The sequence below is a fragment of the Mustela putorius genome, unplaced genomic scaffold, assembly GCF_011764305.1.
Source record: "Mustela putorius furo isolate JIRA1106 unplaced genomic scaffold, ASM1176430v1.1 tig00000430_pilon_pilon_pilon, whole genome shotgun sequence".
Lineage (NCBI taxonomy): Eukaryota > Metazoa > Chordata > Mammalia > Carnivora > Mustelidae > Mustela > Mustela putorius.
The window spans coordinates 3,639,216-3,662,038 of record NW_025421377.1 but is presented as its reverse complement, the minus strand read 5'-3'; the positions used below and the strand labels follow the sequence as shown (position 1 = coordinate 3,662,038).

The following is a 22,823-nucleotide window of genomic DNA, read 5'->3' as shown; positions in this document are numbered from 1 at the left end:
GTTATATTACAAAGCTGTGGTAATCAAAACAGTTTGGTACTAGCACAAAAACAGACACATAGATCAAGAGAACAGGATAGAAAACCCAGAAATGAATCCGCAAATATATGGGAAGTTAGCCTTCTACAAAACAGGAAAGAAATATCCAATGGGATAAAGATAGTCTCTTCAGCAAATGATGTTGGGAAAACTGTCCAGCAACATGCGAAAGACTAAAACTGAACCACTTTCTCACATCATCCACAAAAACAAATTCAAAATGGATGACATACCTAAAAGTGAGACAGGAAACTATTAAAATCTTTGAGGAGAACATAGGCAGTAACTTTTTTGACATTGGCAGTAGCATCTTCTTACTAGATATACCCCGTAAGGCAAGGGAAACAAAAGCAAACAAACTGTTGGGACTTCATCAAAATAAAAAGCTCTGCACAGGAAAGGAAATAATCTACAAAACTAAAGGGCAGCCTACGCAGTGGAAGAAAATATTTGCAAATGACTAATTTGGAAAAAGGGTTACTATCCAAAATATATAGAGAACTTATAAAACCCAACATCCAATAAGTGTATAATCAAATTACAAAATGGGCCAAAGATACAAACAGATATTTTCCCAAAGAAGACCTACAGATGGACAGTAGACACATGAAAAGGTGCTCAACATCACTGATTATCAGGGAGAGGCATACCAAAACTATAATACTGTAACTGCAATGAGATATCACCTCACACCTGTCAGAATGGCTAACGTCAACAGCACAAGAAACAATAGTTGTTGATGAGGATGTAGAGAAGGGGGATGGGAATGCAGGCTGTTGTAGCCACCGTGGAAAACAGTATAGAGTTTCCTCAAAACATTAAAAATAGAACTGCCTTACAATTCCACAGTTGCAATTTTAGTATTTACCCAAAGAATACAAAAATACTAATTTGAAGACATACATGCACCCTAATGTTTATAGCTGTTCTACAGTAGACCAAGTGTCCGTCAACTGATGAGGTGTATATGTATATACAGTGTAATATTACTCAGCCATAAAAAAGAAATTTTGCCATTTGCGGTGACATGGATGGAGATAAAGAGTATTATGCAAAGTGAGATAAGTCAATCAGACAAAGATAAATACCATGATTTTATTCATTTGTGGAATTTAAGATAGAAAACATGCAAAGGGGAAATAAAGAGTGAGTGGTAAACCAAAAAACACTCTTAACTCTAGAGAACAAACTGATGGTTACTAAAGGGAAGTAGATGGGGAGGATGGGTGAAATAGGTGATGAGCATCAGGTGTTGTATGGAAGTATTGAGTCATTATATTGTACACCTGAAAAGAGTATTGCACTGTAAGTTAACTAATTGGAATGTTAATAAAAACTTTTAAACAATCATAGTGAGATACAATGACATACCTGTTAGCATGGCTAAAATGAAAAAGACAAAAAGAAAGACAATAGACTGACAGTATTAAGTGTTGGAGAGGATATAGAAGAATTGGAACTCATACACTGCTACTATGAATGTAAAATGATAGGGCCATTGGAAAAAGGTTTAGCGGTTTCTTAAAAAGTTAAACAACTGCCTTCTGTATGGATACAACCATTCTATTCCTAGATACTTAACCAAGAGAAATGAAATGTATGTCCATACAAACACTTGTACATGAATGTTCATAATATTTTTATATGTGATAACCCAAAAATGGAAATAATCCAAACATCCAACAACAGGTGAATAAACACATGGTAGTATGTCCATACAGAATAAATTCAGCAATAAAAACAAACTGTTGTTATTTGCAATATCATGAATGAATCTCGAAGTGTGAAATCTCAAGATTATAAGTGAAAGAAGCCAAACAAAAAAGAATAATGCTCTATGATTTGATTATGTAAAATTCTTCGAAATTGGAAGCCATTATATACAACAAAAAGTATCTCATTGGTTTCCTAGCAGGTGATGGGCAATATAAAGAGATTCCAAAGGGACACATGACATTTTTTGAGGGTAATGGGTATGTCCATTATCTTGATTGTGGTGATGGTTTCATGGGTGTAAACATATGTCAAGTCTTGTCAGGTTTTCCCCTTTAAATGTGTACATTATTGTCTTCTGTATCATACCTTAATAAAAGCCCTCCGAAAACATGAAGTATATGTTTTTAGAGAGAATTCTTCAGACTTAGTATTCATTATGATAATTTTGTTTACTTTTAGTGAATTATTCCATGTTATCTTTATTTTTAGTCCTTTTTTGCTTCATGTAATTTCCTTTATAGAAATAAGATTAAAAGATACAGATATTGGAAAATTAGTTTGTTCCAAATTATAAAGTGACAGAAACAAAATAATACTAAGTCTTAAGTTCAGAGGTGAGCTGGGGTGCCTAGGTGGTTGAGTTAGTTAAGCATCTGCCTTCGGCCCAGGTCATGATCTCAGTGTCCTGGGATCAAGCCCCGAGTTCCTCATCGGGTTCTGCTTCTGACTCTTTGCTCAGTGGGGAACCTGCTTCTCCCTCTTCCACTCTCCATGCTTGTGCACTCTCTCTCTCTCTCTCTGTGTCAAATAAATAAATAAAATCTTTAAAAAAAAGTTCAGAGGTGAGCACCATGCTTGTAAGAATGAAAATATATGACTTCTAATAGAGCCAATATAAAGACTTTGTGATATTATTAAGTGAAATTTTGCTAAGAAAATTGCATATGTTATCTTAGAGTACATTTATGCTAATTTATACATATACTTAAGATAATAGTTTTTTTGTTTTGTTTTGTTTTTTTAAGGTAATAGTTTTTACGTTAGGCTAAACTTATGGTATATTTGGCACTTATGTCTAAATAAGAAAAGCAGGAAAAGAAAGAATCAAAGGTAGAAGAAAGGTAATGGAAAGAGAAAAGTGACCTCAATGTGATAGGAATTTTAAGCGTGTCACTAGTTACTGACTTATGCAGTGTCCATTGTGGTTACATTCAATGATCTGTGAGAAAGTGGTTTTAGTCCTTGATGTTTGTGACTTTTCCTGAATTACCCACCAAGTCAAACAGGAAAGCACACAGACTAATCTAAAACGATCAAATCTAAAATGAATCTGTTTCTAACATTATAGCTCACAAAAACAATTTTAAAACTCTCCTAAAATAAACTTACTAAATTTTTTGATTTGAAGTAATTTTTTGTTGTTGTTCTTTAAGAAACAAAACAAACAAGCATGGGGAGAAAAAGAGAGAGGCAAACCAAGAAACAGAGTTTCAACTGTAGAAAACAAACTCCAGGCTACCGGAGGACAGATGGGTGGGGGGATGGGTGAAGTAGGTGATAGGGATGACGGAGGACACTTGTCGTGATGAGTACCCAGTAATGTGTGGAAGTGTGGATCATGATATTGTACACCTGAAACTAAAATTACAGTTTATGGAGGTGCCTGGGTGGCTCAGTGGGTTAAAGCCTCTGCCTTCAGCTCTGGTCATGGTCCTGGGGTCCTGGGATCGAGCCCAGCATAGGACTCTCTGCTTGGCGGGGAGCCTGCTTCCTCCTCTGTCTCTGCCTGCCTCTCTGCCTGCTTGTGATCTCTGTTAAATAAATAAATAATCTTTTTTAAAAAATTTACAGTTTATGCAACTAATTGTAATTTAAATAAAAGCTTTAAAAATATCTGGGTGAGCATTTTCTCAGTATCAGTTTTTAAGTAATATATAGATTTTTAATCTTTTATGTGGAAACTTTAGGAAGATATTTATGAAAAATGATTGCTCTGAAGAGGAAGATAATAGCAGACTACCTTTTTTTTTTTTTTTTAATATTTTACCCATTTATTTGAGAGAGAGAGAGTGCACAAGGGCAGGTTAGGAAAGGGACAGAAAGAGAGAATTTCCAGCAGACTCTGGGCTGACCATGGAGCCCCACTTGAGACTTGATTCCCTCACCAATCATGACCCGAACCGAAATCAAGAATCAGATGCTTAAGGGACTGAGCCACCCAGGTGCCCCTTAATAGCATAAATTATTAAGGCCAGGCACAGATGATATTTTGTGTGTGTTTTATACTTCCTGTTTGCAGTAATTGCCCTTTTGGCATTTAATATGTTGGTAATAGATAAAGGGCTGGAAGGTTTCAGATATCAGACCAGGTAAGTAATTAAGACAGTTGTTACAGAAGATACACAATTAAAATATTTTTCAAGAAAAAATAAAATAAGTAAGCAATTTTATGGACATGTTTGAAATTATTTTTAGAGAGGTAATCTATAAAATGGACTTCGGTTTGAATGTCATCAAAACTTCCTCTTATTTTTAGAAAAATAACCACAGCTGATGTAAATGAAAAGAACCTCCTTAGTTGTTGCAAAAATCAGTGTCCTAAAGAGGTAAGCTTTAATAGAACCCTTTTAAGCTGTATTTCTTAGGTCTTGTTTCTCTTGGATTTTCTCTTTTCTTCTTGGTCTTCTTATATCAGGTCTTTTCTGAACATGCTAGAAATGTTGGGTGCAGGGAGGAAAATGTGATTGATGTCTATAAAAATGTAATACACACTAACTGTAGATGTACATCTCTTTATGAAATTTTGGGGTTCTAATACCCCAAAAGTTTTAAAGGTATCTTATGTACTTTATATGATAAAGTTTTGACCTAATACTTATCCCTCCCCCCAAATAGAAATAGATGAAGAACTGTGTAGGTTATAGGCAGTTAGACAGTAAATCCATAGTAGGTTATATAAAAAGTGTATTTGTGTGTGTGTGTGTGTGAACTTTAAAGATTATTATTATCTTGAATTAATATAAATAATTATATATAGTTTTATTTTTAAAAATTCTCATGCTTATAATGCATTGTATTAGTACTAAAAGTGTCAAAAATAGTTCAGAAAACTTGTTCAGAGTAAAAAGGTAAAAATTCACTGGTGATTTATCTTGGTGATAATTTGAGAAACCATCCATAATTGGTCAGCTTATTTATTTATTTGTTTGTTTGCTTATAATTGGTCAATTTAAAAGTCAGAGTATTCCTTTTTTGTTGGAGGTATGGTAGTGACAATTATTTGATTTGTTTGGACATTTATAAAGGAATCCTTCTGACTTACAGATGTACTAATAGTACCACTTTTATTTTAATTATTTGCTTTTTTTTGCACTTATCTGTTTCTCATCCTATTTAGAGTCAGGGAAAGATGACGACAAAGCCGTAAATATAATAGTCATTCTCTTTGGTTAAATAAAAACAGAAATTAAATGCATGATATGCCTTTTTGTTAACAATATTTTCTTTTAACTAAAACTTTTGATGCTTTTTATGGATTTCTGTTTAAGAACTATTGGAAATTGAACTTGAATATTTTAAAAGTTATGTAAGATTATAAAAAGACCATTTCAAGCAATAGATGGTTATATTTAATAACCCTGTCTTTGTTATATAAGTGAAACTACGGGCATTGGGATATTTCAAATTTAATTTTCTGATTTCTTCAAATCCTGACTTTTTCCATGTTAAAATAAATTTTCTTCTACCCAAATTAAGATTCCAGGTAATAAGTGGTTGAGACTGTCACATTTTTAATCTGAGTCCGTAACTTGGTATGAGATTGTAGTTAGAAATAACAAAATTAAATTTAGGGATTGTTAATTTGCAGTTTAGCATTTCCTTGACTATGATTCAGTTGTGATAAGGTTACGACATTTGTTGGGACTAGATGGGTGATCATGTTTTTTTAAAAATTTGTTTTCCATGCTCATGATTTTTGGATTCTGTGCCAGTCTGGAGCCTATTACTTTTTTTTTTTTTTTAATTACTAGAGTATTACTAGAGTCTCCTTGGGCTCTCTTGACATTAATAGCCTTAGTTTGGGAAGAATTTAAGTAGCTGTTACAGTTTGAAGTAGTCTAAGAGTGGCCAGGTGAATATCCTGGTGTCTCATAGAACTTATTCTAGTTTATGGCCTCTGGACATTGGTAAGGGTACAGCAGTAGTTCTCAACAGTTCAACGGCTTCTTAAAACAGATTAACGGACCCTGCCCCAGAGTTTCTGATTTTGAGAGCCTGGAGTAGGGGCCCAAGAATTTGCATTTCTAATTTGACATGTAATAGTGATATTGTTTGTCTGGCATCACAGTTTTGAGATCCACTAAGCTATAGAATCAAGTCATGCTTGGGATCAACCAAGAACTATGTCACTTCGAATTTGTAGTAGATATCTTTTTTTTTTTTTCCTCAATAGATATCTTGTGTACTTGGAGTTAAGGTATGGGATTATGATAAATTCTGACCGACTGATAAATTCTCATTTACTTTCTCTTCCCTCCCCCATCCTATAGATTTCTTGGGGGCAGGGCCTATGTCATATTCATCCTTGTATCCAGTCCCTTGTATCCTGTTCCCTGTTTGTACACATTAGGCAGCTGGTAAATGTTTTTATTGAATGTGAATGAAACTGAACTGTTGAAGTGGTATAGACATATCCCTTGAGCTCCACTGATTCTCTGATGTACACTTCCTCTATCTTCTGGTCTGGTTTGAATTTAACAAAAAGAAAATATAAAGATACCATTTAGAACTGTACGTTTAAACTGTGCCCCACATATACAATTCTACTTTTAAAAATTATTTCTGAATTTGGTTTTATTAGCCCTGTGAAGCTTTTCTGTTTTTTACTTGAGCAAATTGTTTAATGTGTCTTTAACTCAAATTGTTTATGTATAAAAGTAATACTCACTTCTGAGTGCTGAGCATTAATGAGTTAAGATCATGTAAATCTTAGTATATAGTGAGTGCTATATGTGTGCTAGCTGTGGTGATGGTAGGATGGGTATTTATCCATAAACAGTGTTGTTTTGCAAGCTTTCTTTAATTATTTTTAAAGAGCTTTTTATTTTATTTATTTATTTATTTATTTTTTAAAGATTTTATTTATTTATTTGACAGAGACCACAAGTAGGCAGAGAGGCAGAGAGAGAGGGGCAAGCAGGCTCCCCGCTGAGCAGGGAGCCCGATGCGGGGCTCGATCCCAGGACCCTGAGATCATGACCTGAGCCAAAGGCAGAGACCCAACCCACTGAGCCACCCAGGCGCCCCTTAAAGAGCTTTTTAAACTGGGATTAAAATGGAACATTTTGAACTAGACAGTATTAGTTATGGGGAAGGCATTTGAAATGACATATGCAGGTATAAATAGAATGATCTTAAGGACTGAGTAGAGTACAAGAAGACCGTCCCACATTGAGTGGAAAGAGTAGGACATCTCATCTTTAAATGAATATCAAGGTTGGATGTTTTAGGAAAACCTCTGTTTTTTTTGGTTTTAGAAAAACTTCATTACCTCTGAAATGAAGATATAGTCATTATAGATTATGCATTTTAATCAGCCTCCTTTGGAACTGCTTTTCAGCTCTGTCAGAATATAAGCTGCCTTTTGAGATAACACATACTTGCACACCTGGTTTTTTTAAACAGTGAAATCACCACCTACTCAAAAGCACATAATACGTATCTGAACAGTTTAACAAGTAGTTAGAAAGTCAACACCATAAACTCCACACAGGTCCAAAAATATAGTATTGCTGCATCTCAGAAGCTAACAAAGTCCTTGTCTGGCTTTGGTCCCCCCACCCCTTCTATCCTATATTTTACCTCCATCTGCCTTTTATAGTAATTATTTCCTTGCTGGTATCTGAAAATGATCTTGTTGGCTTAATTTTATATTTAAAGTTCAAAAGTATGAACTTTTGTGACCTTAGTTTGTTCTCCATTTTGTTTGTCGTGTTTATTGCATGTGGCTGTAGTCTTATTTCCATTGTACGAGGATACTGTGGTTTATTGTATTTGCCTTATAATGGGTAGATACGAGTTTTTTCCAATTCCAGAATACTGCTGTGAACATTCTTGTTTGTGCATTCTAATATATGCATGTATAGATTTCTCTAGGCATATAGTGGTGCGTGGTCATAAGGAATGTATAATTTCAACTAATGTCATATTGATTTCCAAAATTGTACAACTTACTATCAGTAAATTTTCTAATTTACCACTAGTATTTTAAAGTTCCTGTCATAGCATATCCTTGCCAACATTTGGTATTGTCAGAGTTTTAAATTTTTCCCGGTCTTGTGACATCTCGTGATTTTTATTTACATTTTCCTGATTACTAGTGATTTTTAATACTTTTTCAGAATTAATGGCATTACTTTTGTCTGTGAGACATGTATTGGATGCTAGCACAGTATCCTTCTGGAGGAGTTTCAGTTCTCCTTGCAGGCTAGAGTAATCAGTTACATTAACTTATCACAAAAAGAAAATACGTTCAGAGGATATTGGAGACCAGTTCATAGACTCTGAAGGAAATGCTGTACAGCAAACTTCAGGAAGGACAAGATCTGAGCAGCCCCCAGGGCATTGCCAACAGGAGCTCAGGGCACCCTCTACTAAGATGACTGTTCAAACCACCAACTCTTCCTTTTTAGTTTTCACATTATCAGAAGAGAAAATCTGATTGGTCCCTTTAAGTCGAGGGGCTCCCTTGGTATAGGCAGTGACAGACAGAAGACTAGAACTGATAACATAGCCATGGCCATGAGAAAATTGTGATGAGCCCCGCGGCCATCCCAATTTGTGTCTTCTATATCTTCTAACCAGCAATGAAGGTGAAACGCTTGGAGATTCATGGAAGAATTGTTAGATGGGGTAACAAGACCAAATGCAGTATTCAGAGAAAAGAGATACATTTTGAAGATAGAGACTTTCAGGATGGTAGTGAAATTGTGAAGAGTGACCGTGAGGTCTTTTAGGAGGCAGAAAGATAAAATATCCAGAGCAGTGATTTTAAGCTTTTCATCAACCCCCAACACACTGAAGAGATAGAACTTTATAGCCACGATTCTATGTAATTCAGAAAGATCTTTATTGATTGTGATAGTCTTCCCTATTCACGTTCCCCTTTAGAATTATTGATTGAAGGGACGCCTGGGTGGCTCAGTGGGTTAAGCCTCTGCCTTCTTCAGCTCAGGTCATGATCCCAGGGTGCTGGGACTGAGCCCTACATTGGGCTCTCTGCTCAGCGGGGACCCTGCTTCCCCCTCTCTGTCTCTCTGCCTACTTGTGATCTCTGTCAAATAAATAAAATAAAATGTTTTTAAAAAAGAATTATTGATTGAAAGTAGATTGGTTAGTAACTTTTAGAGAAGATGACTGATGTAATTACCTCGCAGATTAAAGAAAGAACAAGAGGCTACAGATACATGTTTTGAGCAGAGAGGCCAGGTGGTCAGCTGATGCTAAATGTTTTGTCTTTTTCATGAAGTCAGGCTAGAGGCACTAGCAGGAGTGAAGGTGGGAATGATGTTGAAGAGACAGGAAAGACTTTAAACAGCTCTGTGAGGCAGGTATTTGGTAGTAAAACATATTGAGCTTATTAAGCAGTGTTAGGGGCCTTGGTAGGTATAGAGAGAAACAAAACTGAAGTGGTCCAGGAATGCTAGTGTGGAACTCATTCCAGCAGCTCAGCCCTACGATGGGATTGATGAAAATGTAGTCTGAGTGTCCAAATTGAGTTTTGGTATGTCTCAGTTCAAAATGAAAGAGCAAGAAATCTAATTGCACACTAGAGAGACACTAAAGGCAATGGAAAAAATGTAAGAATTTTTTGGGGGTGAGTAAAGTTGATAGTTAGAAGGATCAATCTGCAGAATCATAAAGATCAAAAGTTGGAGAATTCAAATGTTTATTATGGTGCCCACTATTTATAAGGTGTCTTTGTTAATGAGTATAAGAGATACAAAGAAATAGAAGACCATTGTCCTCCACTAACTTATTATTTTATATAGCTAAATATTTTATTAAATAGCTAAATATATCGAGCACATTTAATCCTCACGACAGCTATGCAAAATCTGTTATTCTTCCCGGTTTTATATGTGAAGCACAGAAAAGTCAGGAGACTTGCCTAGGGTTTCACAGTTGGTAAAGAGGGAAGCTGGGCTTCAGGTCCAAGCAGCCTCTTTGGAATTTAACCAGTAACCAGTGTGATTAGAGAGACACATAACTATGAGGTGTCCAAACTTTTTTTTTTTAAACTTTAAGACCATATAAGCAATGTCACAATGGTTTAGAAATATATTTCTTACATAGTTAGTATTATTTGTTTAAATATAGACAAATTCCTATCATGCTTTTATGGTGATTTGAGCCATTTCTTGAAGTTTGGATAACATTTGAATACAAAGAAGGTCAGAACATTTCATCTGAAAGCTTGACTGGATAAGAAGATAGTAAATAAGTAGACAGGAGCATGTAGACATCTTGGCAGTTACTGAGTGGTTTGGCTGCCTCTATAATAAGTTTTGATATGTAGTGGCGAAGAGAAATGATTTAGAGTAAAAGGCTAAGCAGTTGTGTTATCATACAGTGCCTTAAGAGCAAGGAAGTTTTTTCTTTCTCGTATAACCATGCAAGGTAGATGTGTTGTCATGTACTCCAGGTAGTCATTCAGGAACCCAAGTAAGCCAGGGAACGCTGCTTCTCTTTGACACATGGTTTCCATTGTTGGTTTACATGTTACCTCAAAGCACACTGAGAAGGGAAGAACATGGATGTGTGGTCTCAAAATGCTTTAAGGTACAAAAGCACTTATGCTTGAATTCCATTGGCCAGAACATAGTCACATGGCTGTAACTAGCCACAGTAGTGTTCTAAGTAAGATACACTCTTGGAGTGGAACTGGGGAGAATATTTAACATTTCTGTGTAATTAAAGTAATTTATATCTAAAAGAAAAAAGTTAAAAATTAGATGATTATTGAGGGTTGATTGACCCTATTATAATAGACTATCTCTTAAAATAGTTGTTGGAAGAAAGGGAATTTGCAGAGTCTGATTAGAATGTAAATATGTAATTGCCTTATTTTGATTTTATTGTAGCTTCCTTGTGGTCACAGATGCAAAGAGATGTGTCATCCTGGTGAATGTCCCTTTAATTGCAACCAGAAGGTGAAACTTAGATGTCCTTGTAAAAGAATAAAGAAGGTAAATGTTTTAAGTTATTGAAAATACTTTTTTATGTAAAAATTTTCTTTGTGTTTTGGTAGTTCTTTGGCTTTTTGCCTTTTGAATTTCAAGGTCTTATTTTTTAGAATCATTTTATTGTTAGCCTATATATTTCTGTAAATATTTTAAAAATTGGCTTTGTTTGGCAATCCAGTTTTCTGTAATTTATTCATAAAAGAACTTTGTCTTGTATTGGAATCAAGTTCAGTGCCCCTTTTTGGATAGAATCAATATGCTCGAGATTTGAGGTCTTTGTATAAGAAACACAATGTGAGTAATACAGTGAGTTTCATGGTTTAAGAAATGGTCTGGAATTAACCTTTGTTGCTCTTGTTTATGAAATAGTTTTTGCCATCAGTATTAAGTTGTGAAAACATAGCCTTAAAGAGACTTCACATGCGTAGCCTTATAATGTTAGAAAATAACAAACTTGGAGAGAATTCACTTTAATATAAAATAGTGGTAAAAAAATAAAATAGTAGTGATGAAAGAGTAAGAGGACAACACTAACTACTGGAAAGGTCAGCGATGGGGCGCTTGGGTGGCTCAGTGGGTTAAGCCTCTGCCTTTGGCTCAGGTCATGATCTCAGGGTCCTGGGATCGAGCCCCGCATCAGGCTCTCTGCTCAGCAGGGAACCTCCTTCCCCCTCTATCTCTGCCTACTTGCGATCTCTCTCTCTGTCGAATAAATAAATAAAATCTTTAAAAAATAGAAAAAGAAAAAGTAAGCTTGGCGGAGGCAAACTGCCACTGTTCATGTAAGCTTCCAAAGGAAATCTCAGTGTTGTTCAGTGTCGGTGGCTGAGTGGTTTGTTTTCAGTTCTCCTTTTCCTTGACTTCCGTGTTCACACTGTCAACTTCTGATGTTTTTTGTGTTGGTTGAAGTTGCAGCACCTTTTTTTCTTCATGTTCTTACAGTCATCCCCTAAAGCTAGTCTTTTTTCTTTTCTTTAAATTCTCTCTTATATTCATCCATCCAACAAATATTTGAGAATCTTTAGCTTTTACTGAGGATTTTTGCTTTTCACTTATTTTCACAGCTCCTACTATCCACTTCCTGGGGTAGTGACTTCTTAATTTAAATGTGTAGGCCTGACCTCTTCTGGAATTGAGTCCATGGGTTTTAGATACTTAAATTGGACCACATTTTTTTCTTTGTTTTTGTTTTTTTAAGATTTTATTTATTTATCCAAGAGATAAAGAGAGAGCACATGCAGGGTGAAGGCCAGAGGTCTGAGCAGGGAGCCCAGTGCGAGACTCTATATCAGGACTCAGGAACCATGACCTGAGCCGAGGGCAGATGCTTAACCAACTAAGCCACCCAGGTGCTCCTAAATTGGACCATCTTTATGTGAAAATCAGTGCTTAGTCAAGCCACTTTTAATTAGAGATATCTCTCAGATTTTCTCTCATTTCATGTTATTATCCAAGTGCAGATTGCCACCCACTAGAACTTTGGCAACAGCTCATTCTTAGACTTTAAGAATAGCTTTATAACAGATTTCCTTGCTTCCAAACATACTACATCCCTAATCTAAGTTTTTCAGTGGTTCTTCATCACCTGTGGGAAGAAATACACATTTAAAAGAAACACGTATGCACATGCAGGCTTGACATTCAAGGGATTCTGAGATGGTACCTTTGCCTAGCAGTTGTCTCTATGATTCTGTTACTTACGTGCCCTAACACGTATGATATACGCCCCTCTGATCTGTGGCAATGTAGACATTCTGTCCTGTAAAACGCAAAGTTTTTCCCCTTTACTGTTCTGTTTACTAGAACCCTGCTCTAGTACTTAGTGCTAGCATTTCCTTGTTTGGGAAGGTCTTCCTTCCCCTGACTCTTGGGAAGACTTTGATGCTGTTTCTCCTTGGTTTTCTTTATTCTAGGTTCATGACTAAAAGCTTTGTGATTCTAAGGATGTCTTTAACCTTGTTTTCTCATCCTAAAATAGAGTTTATACATAGATTTATTGAAAGGAATGAAAGAGGTAATGCTTACGTAGCATTTAGTACAGTGATTATTATGTTTAATAAATAATAGCTGCTGTTGTATTCATTTACTGCTTCCATTACTATATTATTTTTCTTATTGTGTCCCTTGTCCCTAGCACAGTGCTTTGCATGTAATAGGTGCTCTTATAAATACCTTTTGAATGAGGGAGGGTGGGTTCATTCTTCCAGGCTGATCGACTTAATATCTGCAAATACATTATTTATTGTCTATACTTGTATATATTATTGTTCCTTTGTCTGGACTGTCCATGGAGGACTCTGTTTACCAAAAATGAAGAACTGAAGTGGGGGAAAAAACTCTTAAGTAATAAAATTCCATGCTATAAAGTGTTTTCATGAAAGTATATTTGCTCATTAGGATTTGATGATCACATATCTTAACTCTGGTAAATTTGAACTAAAAACAGTTAGTATCTGAGAGTGTGGTAAGAAAGGAGAAATTGATACAGATAGGTACACTTAGAGCAAAAGTGATATCTGGCAGCAAAAAAAGGTAGCTAAAACATCTAGGCAAATTCTAGGACTTTAAAATAAGGACCACTTATTCGAGTAGTTCACAAATTGATTATAGGATTGATGTCACATCATCAAGAAAAGAGTAGATACGGTTTTTATTGTTTCATTAAGGAGATATTGAAGTGCAAACATAAGATTTAGACCAATTTTTAAAATTTTAAAACTTCTTAAAAAATTAAATGATTGAGAGGAAAGTTTGTAGCTCTCCAGAAAATTCTCTAGAACTGCATGAGTTGGTAGCCATTAGCCACATGTGGCTGTTTATTTATTTGAATATTTTTTAGTTTTATTGATGCACAGTTGACAAAAATTGTATATATTTAAGATGCAAATGTGATGATTGTCTATACATACACTGAAATGATTACAGCAATCAAGCTAATTAGCATTTAACACCTGATTACCAGTTCTTGGTGAGAACACATCCTACTCTCATAGCAAATTTAAGGTATATAATACAATATTATTAACTATAGCAAGCGTGCTGTATATTAGATTCCTCAGAACTTAAGACTTATTTTATCACTGAAAATTTATACCCAGTGACCAGTTTCTCCACATGTCACCTTGCCGCAAGCTCCTGGCAATCTCCATTCCCTTCTTAGCTTTTCTAAGTTCTAATTTTTTAGATTCCACATATTAGTAAGATCATACAATATTTGTGTATCTGTATCTGTCTTATTTTACTTACTCGCTTGTCTCCATGTTCATCCATGTTCTCTAAATGGCAGGATTTCCAGCTTTTTTATGGCTGAATAATATTCCACTACAGGTTGATAGGTGGGCAGATCATGTTTTCTTCATCCGTTTATCCACTGATGGACACATACCTTGTTTCCATATCTTGACTATTGTGAATAATGATGCAGTGAGCATTGGAGCACAGAGATTTCTTAGATACTCTTCTCATTTCCTGGATATATATCTGGGAGCAAGACTGCTAGAACCTATACTACTAGATCTACTTGACATTTTTTTAAGAAGCCCCCATACTGTTTTTCATACTGGCAATACCAATTTACATTCCCAACAACGCTGTCCAAGATTTCTTTTTTTTTTTTTTCCTATATTCTTGTTAACATTCGTTATCTATTGGCTTTTCAATTATAGTTATTCTAACAGTTGTGGGTTGATGATCTCATTGTGGTTTAGATTTGCATTTTCCTGGCAGTTAATGATGTTGAGCACATTAGCATGTACCTGTTGGCCCATATGCAGCTATTTAAATTTGAATTTTAATGAATCAACATGAAATAGTAGTAAATATTCAGTTCCTCGATTTCACTGGCCACATTTTGAGTTTTCATTAGCCATGTGGAGTCAGTGTTCCTCTGTTGGATAGCAGAGATACAGAACAGTTTATTGTCTCAGAAAGCTGCATTGGTTGGCACTATTCTGAAGCATTTTATAGCACAAAACAATAAAGAAAAAGAAAGAATGAAAAGGAGATTGACGCTGGGTTGATAGTGACTCTTAATTTAATTTTAACTCATAATTTAATTTTATGATATTCACTTCTTTCTGGTTAGGAGGAAATAAAGGAATGATCACTGTTTGAATCAAGACATTTAATGCTTGTAACCATATCATCATTAAATATTCATGAACATGACTTTTAAATAATATGCATAACCTTAAGCTGTCAGATATTTTGCTTTTTTATGACATACAGTTAGGACTCTGAGGGAAAGACATTTTAAAGTCAAATTTTTAAAAATGTTATTTGTAGGAATTGCAATGCAACAAAGTACGAGAAAATCAGATTTCAATAGAATGTGACGCGACATGCAAGGAAATGAAGCGGAAAGCATCTGAGGTAATGTCATTTTTTTTTTTTTTTTTAAAGATTTATTTATTTTAGAGAGAGGGTGTAGCGAGCTTGGGGTTGTTGGGAGGAGGGGCAGAGGGAGAGGGAAAATCTCAAGCTGACTCCCCACTGAGTGCAGAGACCAACGCAGGGCTCAATTTCACAACCCTGAGATCACAACCCGAGAAGAAATCAGGAGTCAGATGCTTAACCAGCTGAGCCACCCAAGTGCCCACAAATGTCATTTTTAATGTGCCAATTAATGGCCTTTTCCTATTTATTTTGTGCATTACTTTATGTGCTTATTACAAGGAACTCAAAATCTCATCTTTTTTTGCTTTTGAAAGAAAACCTAGTTTTTTTCTTTTTTAAGATTGATTTATTTGTTAGAGAGAGAGAGAGAGAGAGCATAAGTGGAGAGGAGAGGTAGAAGCAGACTCCCCGCTGAGCAGGGAGCCTGATAGGGGTCTTGATCCCAGGACCCCAAGATCATGACCTGAGCTGAAGGCAGATGCTTCACAGACTGAGCCACCCAGGTGCCCCAAGAAAGCCTCGTCTTCTATGCCTATTTTGAATCCCCAGGTGTGCTCATTAGTTTGTGCTACATTTTTTCTATCCTTGTGCCAGTTCGTGTGTGTGCTCTAAAACAGTTGTCCATCGTAATGTTACTGTAAGCCTCCTGAAAGTTAGGTTAAAATAATACAAAGTAAGATTTTGGAGTTCTTTGCTGTTTGGGTTACCTCTAGTATCCTTATTTCCTTCCATCAGTCCAACTGATGAATAAATTCTTGACTTTGCTTAACACTGAGGATTCTCTTCCAGATAGGGCATTTACAGAAAATGGTCAACTTCAACTCTAGAAAAAGAGTGGTATTTAATAATTGATTATAGACTTAGTATGGTAACTCAAGAGAAAAAAAATCCATTTGAACACTATTTCATTTTGCAGTTTTGTAACTCTTTGAATTGTGATCTAATATCTATTAAGTTGTTAAGCTGAAATGTTTATATAAAGGCTAACACTATCCCTCCCCTCATCTCACAGTCTGTTAGAACCTTGGTAACACTCTCACTATAACATTTACATGTCTTTAGATAATTTCCAATATAAAGGTACCGAAAGTTGTTATGGGTTAGTGGATTCTGGGTGAGAAGATGTTAGAATTCTAAATAAAATTTGATGATTACAGTGTTAATTAACCTTTAAATATCTATAAACAGATAAAAGAGGCAGAAGCCAAAGCTGCTCTCGAGGAAGAAAAACGAAAACAACAGGTAACTAAACAAAATATTTAATCCATTGTATCATTGTTAGTTTTTATGCAAACTCAAGGTTTATTCCACATACAAACCAGGAGCCAGTCAGCTGTTCCCCGGACTGAAAATAGTATAGTTCCTACAAAACAAAAATTAGCCACTCACTCACTTCAGCTCAAGTATGCTGAGCCTTTGAAGAGGCGTGAAATCTTCTATATTCCCAAATTTAATTCCTTGCCAGTCTCATCCATTCTCCAGTGATATTTGGTTGGTGGATGGGGGTTGGAGTGTGGCAGCTTCCATTTTTTTTTTTTTTTTAAGATTTTATTTATTTATTTATTTGACAGAGAGAGAGAGAGATCACAAGTAGGCAGAGAGGCAGGCAGAGAGAGAAGGGGAAGCAGGCTCCCTGTGAGCAAAGAGCTCAATCCCAGGACTTTGGGATCATGACCCGAGCTGAAGGCAGAGGCTTTAACCCACTGAGCCACCCAGGTGCCCGGCAGCTTCCATTTTAAGGCATCTCCTGGAGCCCATGTCTTCACTCACCTAAAAGTATTTGAGTTCTGTTTTGCTGACTTGCAGATTATCTGTAAAAAGGAGTGTTTTGTTTCTTAACCAATGCATTTACTTTAACCATATATTGCCTTATTTCTCTTTTAGATTCTTAAATCCAGGCTTGTTATCTGTTCTTTGCTATATAGCAAATAACAACTACATTCCTGATACCCCCTTTGCTCAAATACCATATTGATTATGTACTCCGAAGAGTGGTTTAACTTTCTAATAGTGACATATAATTATTTGTCAGTTTGCATTTTGAGATACTTATACTTAGCAAGAAGGTTTTATTATTATATGCAAACTGCTGCCTTTTGAATGAGGAAATTGAAATTTGTGTGACTTCAGTGGAAGACATTGGAAACAATTTAGGTAGCAATAAACATGGGCTAAAATGACCTCTGATGTTAAATGGTTTTATTTTTTTATTTTTTTATAAAGATTTTATTTATTTATCAGAGAGAGAGGGGGGAGAGAGCAGCACAGGCAGACAGAATGGCAGGCAGAGGCAGAAGCAGGCTCCCTGCTGAGCAAGGAGCCCGATGTGGGACTCAATCCCAGGACGCTGGGATCATGACCTGAGCCGAAGGCAGCTGCTTAACCAACTGAGCCATCCAGGCGTCCCTGTTAAATGGTTTTAAAAAGTTGATTTGCCTAATATTCCAAAGTAAGTTATCAGAGCTACTTCACTAAAACATGGATTAACTAGAATCCTGGGAGATAAACTTACTAGGAGTAGTTTAGGGTAAAACTTCTTTCCCTTTTTATAAACTATTTGGGTGGAAATTTTAAATATATTCCCTATTTACTGAACTTTTAAACAGAGTGTATAGAACATAAACTATAAATGATGACTGTGGGTCATTATTAAAGCATTAGTTATTTTACTGTGTCAGTTCTCAAGTTTGGCTACTTTTAATGCATTGATCTTGTTCTCTATTTCAGCAACAGCTTGAAAATATTCTGACATTTTGGTTCATTGAAGAATGAATGTGTTAAATTAAGTATTGGATTAGGGCATCTTCAAATGTGGTTATGAGCAAAATAATGGATGTGTTTACTGAAGTTTGTACAGTTGACCCTTGAACGACAGATTTAATCTGTTTAAGCTGTGGGGGTCCACTTACATGTAGCTTCTTTTCAACATGTAGCTTCCTCCAGTACAGTCCTGTAAATGTGTTTTCTCCTCCTTATGATTTTCTTAGTAATGTTTTTCTTTTCCCTAACTTACTTTATTGTAAGAACACAGTATGTGATACATACAACGTACAAAATACACGTTAATCTACTGTTACTGGTGAGACTTTTCTGGTCAATAGTAGGCTGTTGGTAGTTAACTTTTTGGGGAGTCAAAAGTTATATATGGATTTTCAGCTGTGTGTGGGGTCAGCACCCCTCACCCCTGCATTGCTTAAGGGTTAACTTATATTAACTTATATTTCCTTCTGTTAAATAAACAATTACAAAATCTTGCATGGATATTATATATATATTTCAGTTGATGACTATCATGTTTTAGTTCCAATGCACTGTAGTGTATCGTGTTACCTTATCCTGTATAAAGTTAAGTAAATTCTTGGCAGTAGAATAAAAGTCCACATTTTACAGTAAGTATCATCCAGTTATCCTTTCTTAGGACCAGTTTTTATAGAATTCTACTCTTTAAAATTGTCATTTTGATTTAAAGCACGAAGCATTTTCCACTGAAGAATTTCTTTTTTTTTTTTTTTTTTTTTTAAAGATTTTATTTATTTATTTGACAGAGAGAAATCACAAGTAGATGGAGAGGCAGGCAGAGAGAGAGAGAGAGAAGCAGGCTCTCCGCTGAGCAGAGAGCCCGATGCGGGACTCGATCCCAGGACTCTGAGATCATGACCTGAGCCGAAGGCAGCGGCTTAACCCACTGAGCCACCCAGGCGCCCCACCACTGAAGAATTTCTACTCTATTTTTAAATATATTTGATAAAGATAATCTCGCAGGATTTTTTTTCCCTACTCACTTGAATTTCTTTCAAACAAGCCATTAATGTCTATTATCAGCATTGTAAAAAAATAGAATTATAGGTATTTTTATTCTCACTGGACATCTCTTGGCACTTGCTAGAAGCTGTGTATTATAGAGACTCAGTAGATTAATGGTGTTGATGTATAAAATTAATGTCTGTATTTAGGGCACCCTGATTTAATCAGATGTATCTATATTTAAATAGTGTCAGGGGTGCCTAGATGACTCAGTTGGTTAAGTGTCCTGATCTCAGGGTCCTAGGATCAAGTCCCCTGGTTGTCATTGTCACCAGGCTCCCTGCTTAACAGGGGGTCTGCTTCTCCCTCTCCTTCTGCCCCTCCCACCTATCACCTCCCACCCCCAGTTGTGTTCTCCCCCTCTCTCAAATAAATAAAACCTTTAAAAAGAAAACTAACTGTAAATAAATAAATAGTGTCAAAGTCAGGCTTATGGTCTGCAATAATCTCTTTTGTTACTCCCCATTTCCCTTTCTGCGTACCTAAACTCTGAATTTGTTGAATACAAGTCCATGATGGAGAGAGTTATTTTTTTTTTTAAATCAAATCAATATATTTACTATATACCAATGCTATTAAAAACATTTGGCACATTGATTTATTTTCATCTTAGTGGAAAATTTCAGGTCAATGTATATTGATTTTAATAAAAATGATACTGTTTTGGTTTTTGATTTAGGCTGAACTGGAGGCTTTTGAAAACAGACTGAAAGGTCGTCGGAAGAAGAACAGGAAAAGAGATGAAGTGACCGTTGAGCTTACGCTATGGCAAAAATACAAATACTATCTCCTTCCAGCATGTGCAGTTGCAGTTTTAGCTTTTGCATGGTACATAGCCCGTGATGTGGCTTAAGAAATTTTGATCTGGTCACATACCTCAGATTGGATTTAGATAAGTAATTCACTCTGGAATATTAGGAAGTGTATACTGTAGAACATAGATACTCACATTCATCTCTGTATTCCCTTCCAGCTGTTGTTAGGACAGATTTTAAGCTTTATCTTGAGTAGCATACTAGAAGTGGCAATATAACATTGTTTAATAGTGAAAGCATGACTGAAATTGTCAGATATCTCATAAGGCATAGCCTGTGGCAGGATAACACGTCAGTTGATTGTGCTTCCTTGTGTTAACATAGTTGTCTCACTCACTATTTCACACCAACTTTCTTTCTGCTTTTTGCAAAATTAAAATGAAATTGAGCCATATGTGCAGTAAAAGGAATATGTCACAATGTTTTGGCTACTTATTAAAAGGTACTTTTCTTGATCATGGTTTCTTGATCATGTAACTTTGTACTTTAAAATAATTATTCTCTAAAAGACCTCTTAAACTGTAACCTAAAGCTATATAATTTGATTCCAAAAATTGGTTTATTAGTGAGGAATTTTTTATCAGTTATTGAAATAAGTTTTTATGTAGTAGGTACCTCAGAGGAAAATATAATTGTTTTTTTTTAAATGCTGGGCTGGATTCCTCACATGTGGCTGTTTCTTGTGTAAGAAGCATTTAACTGAAGTTTGGCATGTTTTGTAAAACTTGTATGTGTCTTTTCAGAGTAAAAATAAAAGAAAAACTGGTATTTATGAGCAATAGAAACTGAGCACAGGGCTTAATGAGCTTTATATACTTATTGTCATTTCTTCTTACCATGATCCTGTAAGTAGATTTCAGCTGGAAATAATCAGTTCCTATGAAAACAAGCTGATAGAGAAATATCAGTAAGCCAAATCTGTTGGAATTGTCATTTTAAATGGTTTTGCTATTTAATTTTTGTATGATTGTTTTCATTAAAATTTTTCATACCACATTTGTAACCTTGAATATTTACTATTACCTGAAATATTCAGGAGTCTATAATTTCAGGTTAGGTATTAATATCACTGTATAAAATCTCTGATACTTGATGCAAAACAGTTATTGATAGACACTAAAAAGCCATAGAAGTACATTTTAAACAGAAGTACAAAGAAGGATTTCTAAATTTTGCTGACTTTAATGAAAAATTTTTTAATGTTCTGTTTATTCTTCTAGTGTTAGCTCGTGTCTAAAATGAAAGGCTAGTCATTCCTTTCGTTATGGTATTTGTGTTTGGACTTTAGATTTTTTTCTTTTTTACCTTTCTCAACATTAGGGTACCTGGGTTTGTGTTTCAGAAGCTCTGAGTTAGAGCTGTCGCACTCCAGTCATTTCCTTACTCTAAAATGAATATTAAAGACTGAACAACTAAGTATCTACCTGGGGAGCTTTTGTCATGTATCTCAGAATTTCAGCCTAATAAACAAGCCTGAAGCCTGTTTCCTGTTGGGCTTCTGTTCTGGCTTGTGTTCTTATTTGTGGGGAAGAATTTAGTGATCAGAGGAAGGAGATTGAATGAATAATAAGTTAAGCATTTACTGTTTTTTATTTGCTTCATTAGTTTACCTGAAGTCACACACTATTTGATCAACAGGTATGTTTCCTCTGTGATAGGTACTTGGTAGGTCCTAGAGATAACCGTGATCCTTTCTCTTGCGGAGCTGTTAAGGAGCAGAAGAGGACAGGCAGGAAACGGATAACTCAATAAAATAGACATCCTTTCATATGTGATAAGAGGTATTTAAAAATGAAATGGTACAGAAAGTGATTAAAAAAGGGGTGAAAGGTCACTAGCTGCTTTAGATGGGGAAAGTCCCCCTGGGATGGGGACATCCGGACTGACATCCTGAATGACATCCATTTGAAGAGCTGAGGGGAAAGTCCATGAGGGAGTGAAAGTAGCAGGTACCAAGTCTGTAAACCCCATAGACCATGGTGAGGAGTTAGGGTTTTTTCCAGTCACAGTGGGTGGTGGTGGAAGGTTCTAAGTGGGCAATAGTTGTGATTGTTAAGAAGACTGGCTCTGGCTGCTGGTGGAGACAAGACTGTAAGGGGCAGGGGAGGAAGGTGGGTTGGGAGGCAGCCCAGGCTAGAGGTGCTGCTGATGCTGGGCTCCAGCTCCCCACTGCCCTTGAATGCCCTTGAATGCCTAGCAGGAGTTAGGAAGCTGCAGAAATAGTTCTGTGATGAGTAGAAGGGCAATGAGTGGGACAAGATAGAGGAAATAAGATCTTCAAGGTCAAAATGAAGTTTAGTTTGGCCTAAATATGTACATGAATTTGTTCGGGGGGGGGGGGTGGAAAGCATATTTTGGCATTTTTTGCTTCAATCTGAACCAATTAGAGAAGGACTGGAAAAGTTACCAAATAGCCACTAGGATCAACACAGATAAAACTGCGAATGTGATGGGCTTATCCTCCAACTTACTTGTGTCATTGTAAAAGGTGGATGAGCTTACTATTTGAAATTTGTGGCATATTTATGTTGAAACTTTTAGTTTTAGGGATTGATCAGCACTTAGTGTTTCTATTTCAATTACTTCCGTTATTCAAGTCCAAATGAAGTTCAGATAATCTGAAATAAATTGGTATAGTCTTTGCTGAGATTGCCAGAGAAACTTTATTAAAGAAAAACATTGAAAACATTTGCTTTTCGCAAAGAAGTCTGACGCTTGAACTTCATGGCTATGAATGTTAAAAATGTTAAACACAGATAAGTATGTTTAAAGATGTGATGTTTCAAGATGACCTAAAGCACTTAGGGCC

General features: G+C 35.8%; 1 protein-coding gene across 6 annotated transcripts in view; it reads left to right on the top strand.

The window, feature by feature from the left end:
• Positions 1 to 21,010, top strand: part of NFXL1 (nuclear transcription factor, X-box binding like 1) — a 75,594-nt gene extending 54,584 nt beyond the window's left edge. For 5 of the 6 annotated variants that reach the window (XM_045079707.1, XM_045079711.1, XM_045079710.1 and 2 more), the window contains exons 19-23: positions 4,292 to 4,361; positions 10,899 to 11,003; positions 15,285 to 15,371; positions 16,584 to 16,637; positions 19,879 to 21,010. In XM_045079707.1, the coding sequence (XP_044935642.1) occupies positions 4,292 to 4,361; positions 10,899 to 11,003; positions 15,285 to 15,371; positions 16,584 to 16,637; positions 19,879 to 20,052 (490 nt within the window). In that variant the 3' untranslated portion in view covers positions 20,053 to 21,010. Of the gene's footprint in view, positions 1 to 4,291; positions 4,362 to 10,898; positions 11,004 to 15,284; positions 15,372 to 16,583; positions 16,638 to 19,878 lie in introns of those variants that run through there. The other variant, XR_006606704.1, reaches the window with a different exon arrangement.
• Positions 21,011 to 22,823: the final 1,813 nt, after the last annotated feature.